Consider the following 21,678-nt stretch of genomic DNA (forward strand, 5'->3'; position numbering starts at 1 on the left):
CTGAATTTGCCTCATTTTGGAGATTTTCACAATCATGTCTACACGCTACAAACTCACTGTTGTCATTGACATCAGCTGATCGAGCTTCTAGTCATCAGAATAGTAACGAATGGTGACAAGACAATTTGATCCTGGGATCGTGAAGTGGTTCCCTCTATTGTCTATTTGGGATGTCATAAACAGCTCTTTAGCATTCTCAGCTTACTATTCATTACAAATACAGAACTGGTTAACGTGATCCTATATCTTCTTGCTGATATGTAGCCTGGAGAGCAATTCACTTTCTTTCCTCAGACTCGACTCAATTCCTTGATGGCTAGCATGGACATGCTTTAGTGTGTCTTCTCAATCTCTGAAAAATAATGGTGTATTTCCTGGTACATAATGCAATGCTGGGCTGTCACATCATTGCTGTATGCCTACTATTCAACATCACTACTTCCCACAGCAATGGGACGATTTCTTCCTGTTGTGTAGTTTGCTTGATTTAAGTAAGGAACTTATCTTTCAGATTCAGTGTCTCTGCTGAGCTGGTTTTGCTTTTTTTTTAATTCATTCATGGAATGAGGGCATTACTAGCATTTAATGTCCACCCCTAATTGTCCAGACGTCAGAGTCAACCATATTTCTGTGGGTCTGGGGTCACGTGCTGGACCAGGTAAGGATGGCAGGTTTTCATCCCTAAAGTATATGACTGACTTACATGGATTTTACAATAATTAGCAGTGTTACAATGGTCACCATTAGGCTAGCATTTCATTCTATAATTTTATTGGGTTCAGATATTACCATCTGCCATGGTAGGATTCAAACCCTTGTCCCCAGAACATTAGCCTGGGGCCTCGGATTATTTGTTCAGTGATGGTGGACAGGCTTTGTGGAGCCAGGAGTAGAGTTACCCACTGTAGGACGTTTAACCTCTGACCCGCTGTTAAAGCTACAATCTTTATACGGGTGGTCCAGTTCCATTTCCGATCAATGATAACCCTCAGGAAGTTGATAGTGAGGTTATTTAGACATGGTAATGCTTTGGAAGATCAAGGAGCCATTTTTAATTTCTCTCGGTTCTTACCTGGCAATAGTGTGGCATGAATGATCCTTGCCAGTTATCAGCACAGGGCTAGATATTATCCAGGTTTTGTTTGTTTACACAGACTGTGGGAGGATCATGTTTGGCATGAGTTGGCACTAAGTTAGCATAAAGTTATAAAAAGACATGGGGATGAATTTGGGAAAAGGTTGGCATAGAAGGCATGAGGTACTATTGGGGAGGGTGGGGGGGGGGGCATGAATTGGCATTGAAGGTATGAGGAGCCATGAAGGTGGGTAGAGCAGGAGTTGGCATGGAAGGGACATGAGGAATGGCAGTGGCTTGAGTTAAAAGACCTATCATTCAACCACCCATCATAAACAAATTCCCAGATCACCAAGCTGAGCCATTAAACCAGTCAGCCTCATGACTTGGCAGCGCCTCTAGCTGTGAAGCTGTTTCAGAGGGCAACAGGGTTGAGAATGTGGTGCTGGAAAAGCACAACAGGTCAGGCAACATCTGAGGAGCAGGAGAATCGACGTTTTGGGCAAGAGCCTTTCATCAGGAATGAGGCGTCAACGGGCAACAGGCTCAATTCTAATCAGTGCCCGCCACACACCCTCCCCCAACTTCACCAAGAAGAAAGATCCCAATATTCAGGGCTATTTGACCAGTGGCAGGCACAATGAGCTGGGAGACTTCATGATTCTGTACACAGACTTAGGGGAGAGCTGAAACCCTGAGTCAAGGTTCAACAAGAAAATCAGAAAAGAGAAGTATTGACTGAGGAAAACAATGCGGTGCTGGGAAGAGAGGATGTCCCAGTGGGGGCAAAGACAGAATCAATTTGGCTAGAGCTGGGGAACAAAGATAGTTCATGTCATTACTCAATGTCATCCATAGACCAGCAACTAGTGGGAAAAAATCCACTAAAATCCATTAAATTTTTGTGGAAAGTACAGAGAGTGCAAGAATTATAGAGTAATTGGGGGATTTTAATTATCCAAACATAGATTGGGGTGGTAACTTGTCAGAAAAGCAAAGAGGGATAAGAGTTCCTGTTACGTGCTCAGCAATATTTTTGAAAAAAGCAGTTTGTTTCCAGTCCAACCAAAAAGGGAGACATTGTTGACATGGTTCCGAAGAATGAGGTGAACCAAGGAGATCAAACATTTAGCAGAGGTACATTTAGGAGGTAATGGTCATAATGTTTCAACCGGCTATGGAAAGGACAAAGAACAATCCAGTATAAGGGTAATTAACTGGGAGAATGTCAACTTCAATGGGGTATGATCTGAACCAGATATAATGGAATCAAACATTGGCAGAAAAAATAGTCACTGAACAATGAGCTACCTTGAAATAAGAAATAATTCTGGCACAGTTAAGGTACTTAAGGGAAAAGGTAGTAAAGAAACACACAGCTCCATGGAAGAAGAAAAAGATCAAAATTAAGATGAATAAACAACTGGGAGAGCACCCTGAGTGTATAAGATGGGGAATTGAGAAATAAGACAAACAAAGGGAAAATAGATAAGCTAACAGAAATTAGATTTAGAATTTGAGTTAGGTTTGGTGTACTCAAGTACAGGGATACATGAGGCAGAAGTGGGTAATGCAGATGTTGGAGTTTAGAGTCTAGATTAGAGTGGTACTGGAAAAACATTGCAGGTCAGGCAGCATCCGAGGAGCGGGAAAATCATCAGGCTGAACGGCTTTTGCTCAAAACATCGATTTTCCTGCTTCTCGGATGCTGCCTGACCTGCTGTGCTTTTTGAGCACCACTCTAATCTTGACTACAGGGATACATGAGGACAGTGAAAATTTTATAATGTCGCCATTTCCGGCACCATCTTAGGTATAAAGGCATCTAGGTACAAACTCTTAGGTATAAATTAGAAAAATAAAGAAATAAAGGTGGAGTTCAACCCTGCCAAGTGTGAGGTTGTTCATTTTGGAAGAACAAATAAGAATGCGGAATACAGGGTTAATGGTAGGGTTCTTAGTCAGGTGGAGGAACAGAGGGATCTTGGGGTCTATGTACATAGATCTTTGAAGGTTGCCACTCAGGTGGATAGAGTTTGTAAGAAGGCCTATGGAGTATTATCGTTCATTAGCAAAGGGCCTGTTCTGTGCTGTATTGTTCTATGTTCTATGTTCTAAAGGTAAAAGTTCTGCATTACAGACCTTCTAAAGCAGGGAGACCATGCTGGATGTCACCTCAAGCCCAGGAGTCTGCACTGACAAAGGAAATCCCAAAGTCTTCTCTCAGTATTTGAAGAGTAAAATGTGGGTAAAATGGGGAATGTGGATAATTAGGAACCAAAAAGTGAATTTATGATGAAGACAAGGGTATGGAGAAGATATTAAATGAATACAGTGTATTTACCAAGGAGGATCAGCATGTAAACAGCAAATTATTTCCTTAAGCACACATGCTCCAGGAAGGGATGATCGGATGGATAGATTGATACTTTTAAAGCAAGAAAGATAGGATACGTGGGTTTATGACATCAAGTTTCACCAACCTTCACACTTCTGTGTGTTCTCACTCTGCTTGTGTCCAGCTGGACATTTGCATTCGTAGGATCCCACGGTGTTGATGCAGTTTCCTCCCTGACAGAGGCCTGGGATTGCCTGGCACTCATCCACATCTGCCGAACAAAACAGTAAACTTAAACTCACTGTTCAAGCAGGAAGGATGTTCAAGGCTTCTCCGATCTCAACAGAGGCTCTGCACACCCTGTGGTGGTAGATTAAGAGTAATCCAATTTCCAACCCAAAACTACATTCACCTGTAAGATTTATGATTAAGATTTAAGAAACAGAGACAGTCCGTTTGGATAATCAAGTCTGCACCACTATTAACTGACATCAGCTGAACTAATTATCCAAAACTCCACTTGCCCGATTTACCTGTGTGCACAGACTCTATATCTGTAGCCCCTCAAACACTGACTCTGTATTCACTGTCCCTGATTAACCGTGTGCACTAACTCAGTATTTCCTGTCCCTGATTACCCGTGTACACTGACTCTGTATTTCCTGTCCCTGATTACCCGTGTACACTGACTCTGTATTTACTGTCCCTCATTACTCCTGTACACAGACTCTATATTTACTGTCGGTGATGACCCGTGTACACTGACTCTGTATTTCCATTCCCTGATTACCCGTGTACTCTGACTCTGTATTTCTTGTCCCTGATTACCCGTGTACACTGACACTGTATTCACTGTCCCTGATTACTCCTTTACACTGACTCTATATTTACTGTTGGTGATGACCCGTGTACACTGACTCTGTATTTCCATTCCCTGATTACCTGTGTACTCTGACTCTGTATTTCTTGTCCCTGATTACCCGTGTACACTGACACTGTATTTACTGTCCCTGATTACCCGTGTACACTCACTCTGTATTTACTGTCCCTGATTACCCGTGTACACTCACTCTGTATTTCTGCCCCTGATTACCCGTGTACACTGACTCTGTATTTCCTTTCCCTGATTACCCTAATACACTGACTGTATTTACTGTCCCTGATTACCCATGTACACTGACTCTGTATTTCCTGTCCCTGATTACTTGTGTACACTGACAATGTATTTACTGATGCTGATTACCCGTGTACACTGACTTTGTATTTCCTGTCGCTGATTATCCGTCTACACTGACTCTGTATTTACTGTCCCTGATTACCCGTGCACACTGACTCTGTATTTACTGTCCCTGATTACCCGTGTACACTGACTCTGTATTTACTGTCCCTGATTACCCGTCTACACTGACTCTGTATTTACTGTCCCTGATTATCCGTCTACACTGACTCTGTATTTCCTGTCCCTGATTACCCGTGTACACTGACTCTGTATTTACTGTCCCTGATTACCCGTCTACACTGACTCTGTATTTACTGTCCCTGATTATCCGTCTACACTGACTCTGTATTTCCTGTCCCTGATTACCCGTGTACACTGACTCTGTATTTACTGTCCCTGATTACCCGTCTACACTGACTCTGTATTTACTGTCCCTGATTACCAGTGTACACTGACTCTGTATTTACTGTCCCTGATTACCCGTCTACACTGACTCTGTATTTACTGTCCCTGATTATCCGTCTACACTGACTCTGTATTTCCTGTCCCTGATTACCCGTGTACACTGACTCTGTATTTACTGTCCCTGATTACCAGTGTACACTGACTCTGTATTTACTGTCCCTGATTACCCGTCTACACTGACTCTGTATTTCCTGTCCCTGATTACCCATGTACACTGACTCTGTATTGACTGTCCCTGATTACCAGTGTACACTGACTCTGTATTTACTGTCCCTGATTACCCGTCTACACTGACTCTGTATTTCCTGTCCCTGATTACCCGTGTACACTGACTCTGTATTTACTGTCCCTGATTACCCGTGTACACTGACTCTGTATTTACTGTCCCTGATTACCAGTGTACACTGACTCTGTATTTACTGTCCCTGATTACCAGTGTACACTGACTCTGTATTTACTGTCCCTGATTACCTGTCTACACTGACTCTGTATTTACTGTCCCTGATTACCAGTGTACACTGACTCTGTATTTACTGTCCCTGATTACCCGTCTACACTGACTCTGTATTTCCTGTCCCTGATTACCCGTGTACACTGACTCTGTATTTACTGTCCCTGATTACCAGTGTACACTGACTCTGTATTTACTGTCCCTGATTATCCGTCTACACTGACTCTGTATTTCCTGTCCCTGATTACCCGTGTACACTGACTCTGTATTTACTGTCCCTGATTACCCGTCTACACTGACTCTGTATTTACTGTCCCTGATTACCCGTATACACTGACACTGTATTTACTGTCCCTGATTACCCGTATACACTGACTCTGTATTTACTGTCCCTGATTACCCGTCTACACTGACTCTATATTTACTGTCGGTGATGACCCGTGTACACTCACTCTGTATTTCTTGTCCCTGATTACCCGTGTACACTTACTCTGTATTTCCTGTCCTTGATTACTTGTGTACACTGACAATGTATTTACTGATGCTGATTACCCGTGTACACTGACTCTGTATTGACTGTCCCTGATTACCCGTATACACTGACACTGTATTTACTGTCCCTGATTACCCGTGTACACTTACTCTGTATTGACTGTCCCTGATTACCCGTGTACACTGACTCTGTATTTCCTGTCCCTGATTACCCGTGTACACTGACTCTGTATTGACTGTCCCTGATTACCCGTGTAAACTGACACTGCATTTCCTGTCCCTGAACACCCATGTACACTGACTCTGTATTTCCTGTCCTTGATTACCCGTGTACACTGACTCTGTATTTCCTTTCCCTGTTTAGCCATGTACACTGACTCTGTTTTTACTGACCCTAATTAACCCTGTACACTGACTCTGTATTTACTGTCCCTGGTTACCCATGCACACGAACACTGTATTTACTGTCCCTGATTACCCGTGTTCACTGACAATGTATTTACTGTTCCTGATTATCCGTCTACACTGACTCTGTATTTACTTTATCTCATTACTGGTCTACACTGACACTGTATTTCCTGTCCCTGATTACCCGTGTACACTGATACTGTATTTCCTGTACTGATTACCCGTGTACACAGACTCAGTATTTCCTGTCCTTGATTACCCGTGTACACTGACTCTGTATTACCAGTCCCTGATTACCCATGTACACTGACTCTGTATTTCCTGTCCCTAATTACTCGTGTACACTGACCCTATATTTACTGTTCCTGATTAGCCGTGTACACTGACACTATATTTACTGGCCCTGATTACCCGTGTTCTCTGACAATGTATTTACTGTTCCTGATTACCTGTGTACACAGTCTCTCTATTTCCTGTCCCTGATTACCCATGTACATTAACTCTGTATTCACTGTCTCTGATTACCCGTGTACACTGAATCTGTATTTACTTTACTTCATTACCCGTGTACACTGAATCTGTATTTCCTGTCCCTGATTACCCATGTACACAGACTCTGTATTCCTGTCCCTGATTACTTGTGTACACTGACTCCGTATTACATTTCCTTGATTACCCGTGTACACTGACTCTGTAATACCAGTCCTTGATTACCCGTGTACACCGACTCTGTATTTCCTGTCCCTGATTACCCGTGTACACAGACTCTGTATTTCCTGTCCCTGATTACCCATGTACACAGACTCTGTATTCCTGTCCCTGATTACCCGTGTACACTGACTCCGTATTACATTTCCTTGATTACCCGTGTACACTGACTCTGTAATACCAGTCCTTGATTACCCATGTACACTGACTCCGTATTTCCTTTTAGTGGTGCTGGAAGAGCACAGCAGTTCAGGCAGCATCCAAGTAGCTTCGAAATCGACGTTTAGGGCTTTTGCCTGAAACGTCGATTTCGAAGCTACTTGGATGCTGCCTGAACTGCTGTGCTCTTCCAGCACACTAATCCAGAATCTGGTTTCCAGCATCTGCAGTCATTGTTTTTACCTCTGTATTTCCTGTCCCTGATTACCCGTGTACGCTGACTGTTTTCACTGACCATAATTGCCCGTGTACACTGACTCTGTATTACCTGTCCCTGATTACCCATGTACGCTGACACTGTATTTACTGTCCCTGATTACCCGAGTAAGCAGACTCTGTATTACCAGTCCTTGATTCCCCATGTACACTGACTCTGTATTACATGTCCTTGATTACCCGTGTACACTGAATCTGTATTACCTGTCCCACATTACCCATGTACACAGACACTTTGTTTACTGTTCCTGATTACCCGTGTACACTGACTTTGTATTACCTGTCCCTGATTACCCATGTACACTGAATCTGTATTTACTGTCCCTGATTACCCGTGTACACTGTCACTGTATTTACTGTCCCTGATTAGCCGTGTACACTGACACTATATTTACTGTCCCTGATTATCCGTATACACTGGCAATGTATTCACTGTCTCTGATTACCTGTGTACACTGACTCTGTATTTCTTGTCCCTAATTACCTGTGCACACTGACTCTGTATTCACTGTCCCTGATTACCTGTGTACACTGACTCTGTATTTCCTGTCCCTGATTACCCGTGTACGCTGACTCTTGTTTTTACTGACCCTAATTACCCGTGCACACTGATTCTGCAATTACCTATCCCCGATTACCGATGAACACAGACTCTGTATTTCATGTCCCTGATTACCCATGTACACTGACTCTATATTTACTGTCCCTGATTACCTGTGTACACTGACTCTATATTTCCTGTCCCTGATGACCCATGTACACTGACTCTGTATTTACTGTCCCTGATTACCCGTGTACACTGACTCTGTATTTCCTGTCCCACATTACCCATGTACACAGACTCTGTATTCCTGTCCCTGATTACCCGTGTACACTGAATCTGTATTTATTTCCCTGATTACCCGTATACACTGACTCTGTATTTCCTGTTTCTGATTACCTGTATATACTGACACTGTATTTACTGTCCCTGATTACCCATGTACACTGACACTGTATTTCCTGTCCCTGATTACCCGTGTACACTGAATCTGTATTTACTTTCCCTGATTACCTGCATACTCAGAATCTGTATTTCCTGTCCCTGATTACTCATGTACACTGACTGTATTTCCTGTCCCTGATTACTCATGTACACTGACTCTGTATTTACTGTCCCTGATTACCCGTATACACTGACTCTGTATTTCCTGTTCCTGATTACCCGTATACACTGACACTGTATTTCCTGTCCCTGATTACCTGTGTACACTGAATCTATATTTACTTTACTTCATTACCCGTGTACACTGACTCTGTATTTCCTGTTCCTGATTACCCGTATACACTGACACTGTATTTCCTGTCCCTGATTACCTGTGTACACTGAATCTATATTTACTTTACTTCATTACCCGTGTACACTGAATCTGTATTTCGTGTCCATGATTACCCATGTACACTGACTCTGTATTTCCTGTCCCTGATTACCTGTGTACACTGACAGGTGTACACTGTTCCTGATTATCCGTCTACACTGACTCTGTATTTCCTGTCCCTGATTACCCGTGTACACTGACTCTGTATTACCTGTCCCTGATTACCCATGTACACAGACTCTGTTTTTACTGACCCTAATTAGCCGTGTACACTGACTCTGTATTTACTGTCCCTGATTACCCATGTACACTGACTCTGTTTTTACTGACCCTAATTAGCCATGTACACTGACACTGTATTACCTGTCCCTGATTACCCGTGTACGCTGACTCTGTATTATATGTCCCTGATTATCCATATACACTGTCTCTGTATTTCCTGTCCCTGATTACCCGTGTACACTGAATCTGTATTTACTTTACCTCACTACTCGTGTACAATGACAATGTATTTACTGTCGGTGATGACCCGTGTACATTAATTCTTATTCACTGTCCCTGATTACCTGAGTACACTGACTCTGTATTTCCTGTCCCTGATTACCCGTGTACGCTGACTCTGTAATTCCTGTCCCTGAATACCCGTGTACACTGACTCTGCATTTACTGTCCCTGATTACCCCTGTACACTGACTCTGTATTACCTGTCCCTGATTACCCGTGTACACTGACACTGTATTTACTGTTCCTGATTACCCGTGCACACTGAATCTGTATTTACTTTACCTCATTACTCGTGTACAATGACACTGTATTTACTGTCGGTGATGATCCATGTACATTAATTCTGTATTACCTGTCCCTAATTACCCGTGTACACCGACTCTGTATTTCCTGTCGCTGATTACTCGTGTACACTGACTGAATTTCCTGTGCCTGATGGCCCATGTATACTGACTCTGTGTTACCAGTCCCTGATTACCCGTGTACACTATCTCTTTATTTACTGTCCCTGACTACCCACGTACACTGACACTGTATTACCTGTCCCTGATTACCCGTGTACGCTGACTCTGGATTTCCTGTCCCTGATAACTCGTGTACACTGACACTGTATTTAATGTCTTTGATTAGCCATGTACACTGACACTATATTTACTATCCCTGGTTACCCGTGTACACTGACACTATTTTTACTGTTCCTGGTTACCCATGTACACTAACACTGTATTGACTGTCCCTGATTAGCTGTGTTCACTGAATCTGGACTTCCTGTCCCTGATTACCCGTGTACACTGACTCTGTTTTTACTGACCCTAATTACCCATGTACACTGACTCTGTATTACCTGTCCCTGATTACCCATGTACACAGACTCTGTATTTTCTGTAACCTGAAAACCCATGTACACTGACACTATATATGATGTTCCTGATTAGCCGTGTACATGGACACTATATTTACTGTCCCTGATTACCCGTGTACACTTACAATGTATTTACTGTCTCTGACTATGCGTGTATACTGACACAGTATTTCCTGTCCCTGATTACCCGTGTACACTGACAATGTATTCACTGTCCCTGATTACCCATGTACACTAACATTGTATTTACTGTCCCTGATTACCCGTGTACACTGACTCTGTATTACCTGTCCCTGATTACCTGTGTACACTGACTCTGTATTTCCTGTCCCTGATTACCCGTGTACGCTGACTCTGTATTTCCTGTCCCTGAATACCCGTGTACACTGACTCTGCATTTACTGTCCCTGATTACCCCTGTACACTGACTCTGTATTACCTGTCCCTGATTACCCGTGTACACTGACACTGTATTTACTGTCCCTGATTACCCGTGTACACTGACTCTGTATTACCTGTCCCTGATTATCCGTGTACACTGACACTGTATTTACTGTTCCTGATTACCCGTGCACACTGAATCAGTATTTACTTTCCCTGATTACCCATGTACACTGACTCTGTATATACTGTCCCTGATTACCTGTGTACACTGACACTGTATTTACTGTTCCTGATTACCCGTGCACACTGAATCTGTATTTACTTTCCCTAATTACCCATGTACACTGACTCTGTATATACTGTCCCTGATTACCCATGTACACCGACTCTGTATTTCCTGTCGCTGATTTCTCGTGTACACTGACTGAATTTCCTGTGCCTGATGGCCCATGTATACTGACTCTGTGTTACCAGTCCCTGATTACCCGTGTACACTATCTCTTTATTTACTGTCCCTGACTACCCACGTACACTGACACTGTATTACCTGTCCCTGATTACCCGTGTACGCTGACTCTGGATTTCCTGTCCCTGATAACTCGTGTACACTGACACTGTATTTAATGTCTTTGATTAGCCATGTACACTGACACTATATTTACTATCCCTGGTTACCCGTGTACACTGACACTATTTTTACTGTTCCTGGTTACCCATGTACACTAACACTGTATTGACTGTCCCTGATTATCTGTGTTCACTGACTCTGGACTTCCTGTCCCTGATTACCCGTGTACACTGACTCTGTTTTTACTGACCCTGATTACCCGTGTATACTGACTCTGTATTACCTGTCCCTGATTACCCATGTACACAGACTCTGTATTTCCTGTAACCTGAAAACCCATGTACACTGACACTATATATGATGTTCCTGATTAGCCGTGTACATGGACACTATATTTACTGTCCCTGATTACCCGTGTACACTTACAATGTATTTACTGTCTCTGACTATGCGTGTATACTGACACTGTATTTCCTGTCCCTGATTACCCGTGTACACTGACAATGTATTCACTGTCCCTGATTACCCATGTACACTAACATTGTATTTACTGTCCCTGATTACTCGTGTTCACTGACAATGTATTTACTGCTTCTGATTATCCGTCTACACTGACTCTGTATTTCCTGTCCCTGATTACCCGTGCACACTGACTCTGTATTTCCTGTCCCTTATGACCCATGTACGCTGACTCTTGTTTTTACTGACCCTAATTACCCGTGCATACTGATTCTGCAATTACCTATCCCCGATTACCGATGAACACAGACTCTGTATTTACTGTCCCTGATTACCCGTGTACACTGACTCTGTATTTCCTATCCCTGATTACCCGTGTACACTGACTCTGTATTTCCTGTCCCTGATTACCCGTGCACACTGAATCTGTATTTACTTTACCTCATTACTCGTGTACACTGACACTGTATTTACTGTCGGTGATGACCCGTGTACATTAACTCTGTATTCACTGTCCCTGATTACCCGTGTACACTGACTCTATATTTCCTGTCCTTGATTACCCATGTACACTGACATTGTACTTACTGTCCCTGATTACCCGTGTACACTGACATTGTATTTACTTTACTTCATTACTTGTGTACTCTGACTCTGTATTTACTGTCGGTGATGACCCATATACACTGACTCTGTCTTTACTGTCCCTGATTACCCGTGTACACTTACTCTGTATTTCCTGTTGCTGATTATCCGTCTGCACTGACACTATATTTACTGTCCCTGGTTACCCGTGTATCTTTTGTCGGTGATGGCCCGTGTACATTGACTCTGTCTTTACTGTCCCTGATTACCCGTGTACGCTGATTCTGTATTTACTTTACCTCATTACTCGTGTACACTGACACTATTTACTGTTGGTGATGACCCGTGTACATTAACCCTGTATTCACTGTCCCTGATTATCCGTGTACGCTGACTCTGTTTTTACTGACCCTAATTACCCGTGTACACTGACACTGTATTTACTGTCCCTGATTACCTGCATACACTGACACTGTATTTCATGTCCCTGATTACCCGTGTACACTGACACTGTATTTCCTGTGCCTGATTACCCGTGTACACTGACTCTGTATTTCCTGTCCCTGATTACCCGTATACACTGAATCTGTATTTACTTTACTTCATTACTCGTGTACTCTGACTCTGTATTTACTGTCGGTGATGACCCGTGTACATTGACTCTGTCTTTACAGTCCTTGATTAGCCGTGCACACTGACTCTGTATTACCTGTCCCTTATTACTCGTGTACAAGATCTCTGCATTTACTGTCCCTGATTACCCATGTACACTGACTCTGTGTTTACTGTCCTTGATTACCCGTGTACACTGACACTATATTTCCTGTCCTTGATTACCCGTGTACACTGACTCTGTATTTACTGTCGGTGATGGCCCGTGTACATTGACTCTGTATTTCCTTTCCCTGATTACCCATGTACACTGAATCTGCATTTACTTTATTTCATTACTCGTGTACACTGTCTCTGTATTTACTGTCGGTGATGGCCCGTGCACACTGACTCTATATTACCTGTCCCTGATTACCCGTGTACATTGACTCTGTATTTCCTGACCCTGATTACCCGTGTACACTGACTTTGTATTACCTGTCCCTGATTACTTGTGTACACTTACTCTGTATTTACTGTCCCTGATTACCCATGTACACGGAATCTGTATTTCCTGTCCCTGATTACCCATGTACACTGACTCTGTATTTACTGTCGGTGATGGCCCGTGTACACTGACTCTGTATTTCCTGTCCCTGATTACCCGTGTACACTGTCTCTGTATTTCCTGACCCTGATTACCCGTGTACACTGTCTCTGTATTTACTGTCGGTGATGGCCCGTGCACACTGACTCTATATTACCTGTCCCTGATTACCCGTGTACATTGACTCTGTATTTCCTGACCCTGATTACCCGTGTACACTGACTTTGTATTACCTGTCCCTGATTACTTGTGTACACTTACTCTGTATTTACTGTCCCTGATTACCCATGTACACGGAATCTGTATTTCCTGTCCCTGATTACCCATGTACACTGACTCTGTATTTACTGTCGGTGATGGCCCGTGTACACTGACTCTGTATTTCCTGACCCTGATTACCCGTGTACACTGACTTTGTATTACCTGTCCCTGATTACCCGTGTACACTTACTCTGTATTTACTGTCCCTGATTACCCATGTACACGGAATCTGTATTTCCTGTCCCTGATTACCCATGTACACTGACTCTGTATTTACTGTCGGTGATGGCCCGTGTACACTGACTCTGTATTTCCTGTCCCTGATTACCCGTGTACACTGTCTCTGTATTTCCTGACCCTGATTACCCGTGTACACTGTCTCTGTATTTACTGTCGGTGATGGCCCGTGCACACTGACTCTATATTACCTGTCCCTGATTACCCGTGTACATTGACTCTGTATTTCCTGACCCTGATTACCCGTGTACACTGACTTTGTATTACCTGTCCCTGATTACTTGTGTACACTTACTCTGTATTTACTGTCCCTGATTACCCATGTACACGGAATCTGTATTTCCTGTCCCTGATTACCCATGTACACTGACTCTGTATTTACTGTCGGTGATGGCCCGTGTACACTGACTCTGTATTTCCTGACCCTGATTACCCGTGTACACTGACTTTGTATTACCTGTCCCTGATTACTTGTGTACACTTACTCTGTATTTACTGTCCCTGATTACCCATGTACACGGAATCTGTATTTCCTGTCCCTGATTACCCATGTACACTGACTCTGTATTTACTGTCGGTGATGGCCCGTGTACACTGACTCTGTATTTCCTGTCCCTGATTACCCGTGTACACTGTCTCTGTATTTCCTGACCCTGATTACCCGTGTACACTGTCTCTGTATTTACTGTCGGTGATGGCCCGTGCACACTGACTCTATATTACCTGTCCCTGATTACCCGTGTACATTGACTCTGTATTTCCTGACCCTGATTACCCGTGTACACTGACTTTGTATTACCTGTCCCTGATTACCCATGTACACTGACACTGTATTTACTGTCCCTGATTACCCGTGTACACTGACTCTGTATTACCTGTCCCTGATTATCCGTGTACACTGACACTGTATTTACTGTTCCTGATTACCCGTGCACACTGAATCAGTATTTACTTTCCCTGATTACCCATGTACACTGACTCTGTATATACTGTCCCTGATTACCTGTGTACACTGACACTGTATTTACTGTTCCTGATTACCCGTGCACACTGAATCTGTATTTACTTTCCCTAATTACCCATGTACACTGACTCTGTATATACTTTACTTCATTACTCGTGTACACTGTCTCTGTATTTACTGTCGGTGATGGCCCGTGCACACTGACTCTATATTACCTGTCCCTGATTACCCGTGTACATTGACTCTGTATTTCCTGACCCTGATTACCCGTGTACACTGACTTTGTATTACCTGTCCCTGATTACTTGTGTACACTTACTCTGTATTTACTGTCCCTGATTACCCATGTACACGGAATCTGTATTTCCTGTCCCTGATTACCCATGTACACTGACTCTGTATTTACTGTCGGTGATGGCCCGTGTACACTGACTCTGTATTTCCTGTCCCTGATTACCCGTGTACACTGTCTCTGTATTTCCTGACCCTGATTACCCGTGTACACTGTCTCTGTATTTACTGTCGGTGATGGCCCGTGCACACTGACTCTATATTACCTGTCCCTGATTACCCGTGTACATTGACTCTGTATTTCCTGACCCTGATTACCCGTGTACACTGACTTTGTATTACCTGTCCCTGATTACCCATGTACACTGACACTGTATTTACTGTCCCTGATTACCCGTGTACACTGACTCTGTATTACCTGTCCCTGATTATCCGTGTACACTGACACTGTATTTACTGTTCCTGATTACCCGTGCACACTGAATCAGTATTTACTTTCCCTGATTACCCATGTACACTGACTCTGTATATACTGTCCCTGATTACCTGTGTACACTGACACTGTATTTACTGTTCCTGATTACCCGTGCACACTGAATCTGTATTTACTTTCCCTAATTACCCATGTACACTGACTCTGTATATACTTTACTTCATTACTCGTGTACACTGTCTCTGTATTTACTGTCGGTGATGGCCCGTGCACACTGACTCTATATTACCTGTCCCTGATTACCCGTGTACATTGACTCTGTATTTCCTGACCCTGATTACCCGTGTACACTGACTTTGTATTACCTGTCCCTGATTACTTGTGTACACTTACTCTGTATTTACTGTCCCTGATTACCCATGTACACGGAATCTGTATTTCCTGTCCCTGATTACCCATGTACACTGACTCTGTATTTACTGTCGGTGATGGCCCGTGTACACTGACTCTGTATTTCCTGTCCCTGATTACCCGTGTACACTGTCTCTGTATTTCCTGACCCTGATTACCCGTGTACACTGTCTCTGTATTTACTGTCGGTGATGGCCCGTGCACACTGACTCTATATTACCTGTCCCTGATTACCCGTGTACATTGACTCTGTATTTCCTGACCCTGATTACCCGTGTACACTGACTTTGTATTACCTGTCCCTGATTACTTGTGTACACTTACTCTGTATTTACTGTCCCTGATTACCCATGTACACGGAATCTGTATTTCCTGTCCCTGATTACCCATGTACACTGACTCTGTATTTACTGTCGGTGATGGCCCGTGTACACTGACTCTGTATTTCCTGACCCTGATTACCCGTGTACACTGACTTTGTATTACCTGTCCCTGATTACTTGTGTACACTTACTCTGTATTTACTGTCCCTGATTACCCATGTACACGGAATCTGTATTTCCTGTCCCTGATTACCCATGTACACTGACTCTGTATTTACTGTCGGTGATGGCCCGTGTACACTGACTCTGTATTTCCTGTCCCTGATTACCCGTGTACACTGTCTCTGTATTTCCTGACCCTGATTACCCGTGTACACTGTCTCTGTATTTACTGTCGGTGATGGCCCGTGCACACTGACTCTATATTACCTGTCCCTGATTACCCGTGTACATTGACTCTGTATTTCCTGTCCCTGATTACCCGTATACACTGACTCTGTATTTCCTGTCCCTGATTACTCATGTACACTGACTCTGTATTTACTGTCCCTGATTACCCGTATACACTGACTCTGTATTTCCTGTTCCTGATTACCCGTATACACTGACACTGTATTTCCTGTCCCTGATTACCTGTGTACACTGAATCTATATTTACTTTACTTCATTACCCGTGTACACTGAATCTGTATTTCCTGTCCATGATTACCCATGTACACAGACTCTGTATTCCTGTCCCTGATTACCCGTGTACACTTACTCTGTATTTCCTGTCCCTGATTACCTGTGTACACTGACAGGTGTACACTGTTCCTGATTATCCGTCTACACTGACTCTGTATTCCTGTCCCTGATTACCCGTGTACACTTACTCTGTATTACCTGTCCCTGATTACCCATGTACACAGACTCTGTTTTTACTGACCCTAATTAGCCGTGTACACTGACTCTGTATTTACTGTCCCTGATTACCCATGTACACTGACTCTGTTTTTACTGTCGGTGATGGCCCGTGTACACTGACTCTGTATTTCCTGTCCCTGATTACCCGTGTACACTGTCTCTGTATTTCCTGACCCTGATTACCCGTGTACACTGTCTCTGTATTTACTGTCGGTGATGGCCCGTGCACACTGACTCTATATTACCTGTCCCTGATTACCCGTGTACATTGACTCTGTATTTCCTGACCCTGATTACCCGTGTACACTGACTTTGTATTACCTGTCCCTGATTACCCATGTACACTGACACTGTATTTACTGTCCCTGATTACCCGTGTACACTGACTCTGTATTACCTGTCCCTGATTATCCGTGTACACTGACACTGTATTTACTGTTCCTGATTACCCGTGCACACTGAATCAGTATTTACTTTCCCTGATTACCCATGTACACTGACTCTGTATATACTGTCCCTGATTACCTGTGTACACTGACACTGTATTTACTGTTCCTGATTACCCGTGCACACTGAATCTGTATTTACTTTCCCTAATTACCCATGTACACTGACTCTGTATATACTTTACTTCATTACTCGTGTACACTGTCTCTGTATTTACTGTCGGTGATGGCCCGTGCACACTGACTCTATATTACCTGTCCCTGATTACCCGTGTACATTGACTCTGTATTTCCTGACCCTGATTACCCGTGTACACTGACTTTGTATTACCTGTCCCTGATTACTTGTGTACACTTACTCTGTATTTACTGTCCCTGATTACCCATGTACACGGAATCTGTATTTCCTGTCCCTGATTACCCATGTACACTGACTCTGTATTTACTGTCGGTGATGGCCCGTGTACACTGACTCTGTATTTCCTGTCCCTGATTACCCGTGTACACTGTCTCTGTATTTCCTGACCCTGATTACCCGTGTACACTGTCTCTGTATTTACTGTCGGTGATGGCCCGTGCACACTGACTCTATATTACCTGTCCCTGATTACCCGTGTACATTGACTCTGTATTTCCTGACCCTGATTACCCGTGTACACTGACTTTGTATTACCTGTCCCTGATTACCCATGTACACTGACACTGTATTTACTGTCCCTGATTACCCGTGTACACTGACTCTGTATTACCTGTCCCTGATTATCCGTGTACACTGACACTGTATTTACTGTTCCTGATTACCCGTGCACACTGAATCAGTATTTACTTTCCCTGATTACCCATGTACACTGACTCTGTATATACTGTCCCTGATTACCTGTGTACACTGACACTGTATTTACTGTTCCTGATTACCCGTGCACACTGAATCTGTATTTACTTTCCCTAATTACCCATGTACACTGACTCTGTATATACTTTACTTCATTACTCGTGTACACTGTCTCTGTATTTACTGTCGGTGATGGCCCGTGCACACTGACTCTATATTACCTGTCCCTGATTACCCGTGTACATTGACTCTGTATTTCCTGACCCTGATTACCCGTGTACACTGACTTTGTATTACCTGTCCCTGATTACTTGTGTACACTTACTCTGTATTTACTGTCCCTGATTACCCATGTACACGGAATCTGTATTTCCTGTCCCTGATTACCCATGTACACTGACTCTGTATTTACTGTCGGTGATGGCCCGTGTACACTGACTCTGTATTTCCTGTCCCTGATTACCCGTGTACACTGTCTCTGTATTTCCTGACCCTGATTACCCGTGTACACTGTCTCTGTATTTACTGTCGGTGATGGCCCGTGCACACTGACTCTATATTACCTGTCCCTGATTACCCGTGTACATTGACTCTGTATTTCCTGACCCTGATTACCCGTGTACACTGACTTTGTATTACCTGTCCCTGATTACTTGTGTACACTTACTCTGTATTTACTGTCCCTGATTACCCATGTACACGGAATCTGTATTTCCTGTCCCTGATTACCCATGTACACTGACTCTGTATTTACTGTCGGTGATGGCCCGTGTACACTGACTCTGTATTTCCTGACCCTGATTACCCGTGTACACTGACTTTGTATTACCTGTCCCTGATTACTTGTGTACACTTACTCTGTATTTACTGTCCCTGATTACCCATGTACACGGAATCTGTATTTCCTGTCCCTGATTACCCATGTACACTGACTCTGTATTTACTGTCGGTGATGGCCCGTGTACACTGACTCTGTATTTCCTGTCCCTGATTACCCGTGTACACTGTCTCTGTATTTCCTGACCCTGATTACCCGTGTACACTGTCTCTGTATTTACTGTCGGTGATGGCCCGTGCACACTGACTCTATATTACCTGTCCCTGATTACCCGTGTACATTGACTCTGTATTTCCTGTCCCTGATTACCCGTATACACTGACTCTGTATTTCCTGTCCCTGATTACTCATGTACACTGACTCTGTATTTACTGTCCCTGATTACCCGTATACACTGACTCTGTATTTCCTGTTCCTGATTACCCGTATACACTGACACTGTATTTCCTGTCCCTGATTACCTGTGTACACTGAATCTATATTTACTTTACTTCATTACCCGTGTACACTGAATCTGTATTTCCTGTCCATGATTACCCATGTACACAGACTCTGTATTCCTGTCCCTGATTACCCGTGTACACTTACTCTGTATTTCCTGTCCCTGATTACCTGTGTACACTGACAGGTGTACACTGTTCCTGATTATCCGTCTACACTGACTCTGTATTTCCTGTCCCTGATTACCCGTGTACACTGACTCTGTATTACCTGTCCCTGATTACCCATGTACACAGACTCTGTTTTTACTGACCCTAATTAGCCGTGTACACTGACTCTGTATTTACTGTCCCTGATTACCCATGTACACTGACTCTGTTTTTACTGACCCTAATTAGCCATGTACACTGACACTGTATTACCTGTCCCTGATTACCCGTGTACGCTGACTCTGTATTATATGTCCCTGATTATCCATATACACTGTCTCTGTATTTCCTGTCCCTGATTACCCGTGTACACTGAATCTGTATTTACTTTACCTCACTACTCGTGTACAATGACAATGTATTTACTGTCGGTGATGACCCGTGTACATTAATTCTTATTCACTGTCCCTGATTACCTGAGTACACTGACTCTGTATTTCCTGTCCCTGATTACCCGTGTACGCTGACTCTGTATTTCCTGTCCCTGAATACCCGTGTACACTGACTCTGCATTTACTGTCCCTGATTACCCCTGTACACTGACTCTGTATTACCTGTCCCTGATTACCCGTGTACACTGACACTGTATTTACTGTTCCTGATTACCCGTGCACACTGAATCTGTATTTACTTTACCTCATTACTCGTGTACAATGACACTGTATTTACTGTCGGTGATGATCCATGTACATTAATTCTGTATTACCTGTCCCTAATTACCCGTGTACACCGACTCTGTATTTCCTGTCGCTGATTACTCGTGTACACTGACTGAATTTCCTGTGCCTGATGGCCCATGTATACTGACTCTGTGTTACCAGTCCCTGATTACCCGTGTACACTATCTCTTTATTTACTGTCCCTGACTACCCACGTACACTGACACTGTATTACCTGTCCCTGATTACCCGTGTACGCTGACTCTGGATTTCCTGTCCCTGATAACTCGTGTACACTGACACTGTATTTAATGTCTTTGATTAGCCATGTACACTGACACTATATTTACTATCCCTGGTTACCCGTGTACACTGACACTATTTTTACTGTTCCTGGTTACCCATGTACACTAACACTGTATTGACTGTCCCTGATTAGCTGTGTTCACTGAATCTGGACTTCCTGTCCCTGATTACCCGTGTACACTGACTCTGTATTTACTGTCCCTGATTACCCGTGTACACTGACTCTGTATTTACTGTCCCTGATTACCAGTGTACACTGACTCTGTATTTACTGTCCCTGATTACCAGTGTACACTGACTCTGTATTTACTGTCCCTGATTACCCGTCTACACTGACTCTGTATTTCCTGTCCCTGATTACCCGTGTACACTGTCTCTGTATTTACTGTCCCTGATTACCAGTGTACACTGACTCTGTATTTACTGTCCCTGATTATCCGTCTACACTGACTCTGTATTTCCTGTCCCTGATTACCCGTGTACACTGACTCTGTATTTACTGTCCCTGATTACCCGTGTACACTGACTCTGTATTTACTGTCCCTGATTATCCGTCTACACTGACTCTGTATTTACTGTCCCTGATTATCCGTCTACACTGACTCTGTATTTCCT

At 43.4% G+C, this 21,678-nt stretch overlaps 1 protein-coding gene across 1 annotated transcript in view; it reads right to left on the bottom strand.

Moving 5' to 3' along the window:
- fbn2b (fibrillin 2b) overlaps nt 1-21,678 on the bottom strand; it is a 401,753-nt gene that overhangs the window by 184,280 nt on the left and 195,795 nt on the right. Inside the window, exon 7 of the mRNA XM_072593951.1 lies at nt 3,559-3,684. Coding sequence (XP_072450052.1) covers nt 3,559-3,684 — 126 coding nt within the window. The remainder of the gene's footprint in view (nt 1-3,558; nt 3,685-21,678) is intronic.

The sequence above is a fragment of the Chiloscyllium punctatum genome, chromosome 24, assembly GCF_047496795.1.
Source record: "Chiloscyllium punctatum isolate Juve2018m chromosome 24, sChiPun1.3, whole genome shotgun sequence".
In the NCBI taxonomy this organism is placed as follows: Eukaryota; Metazoa; Chordata; class Chondrichthyes; order Orectolobiformes; family Hemiscylliidae; genus Chiloscyllium; species Chiloscyllium punctatum.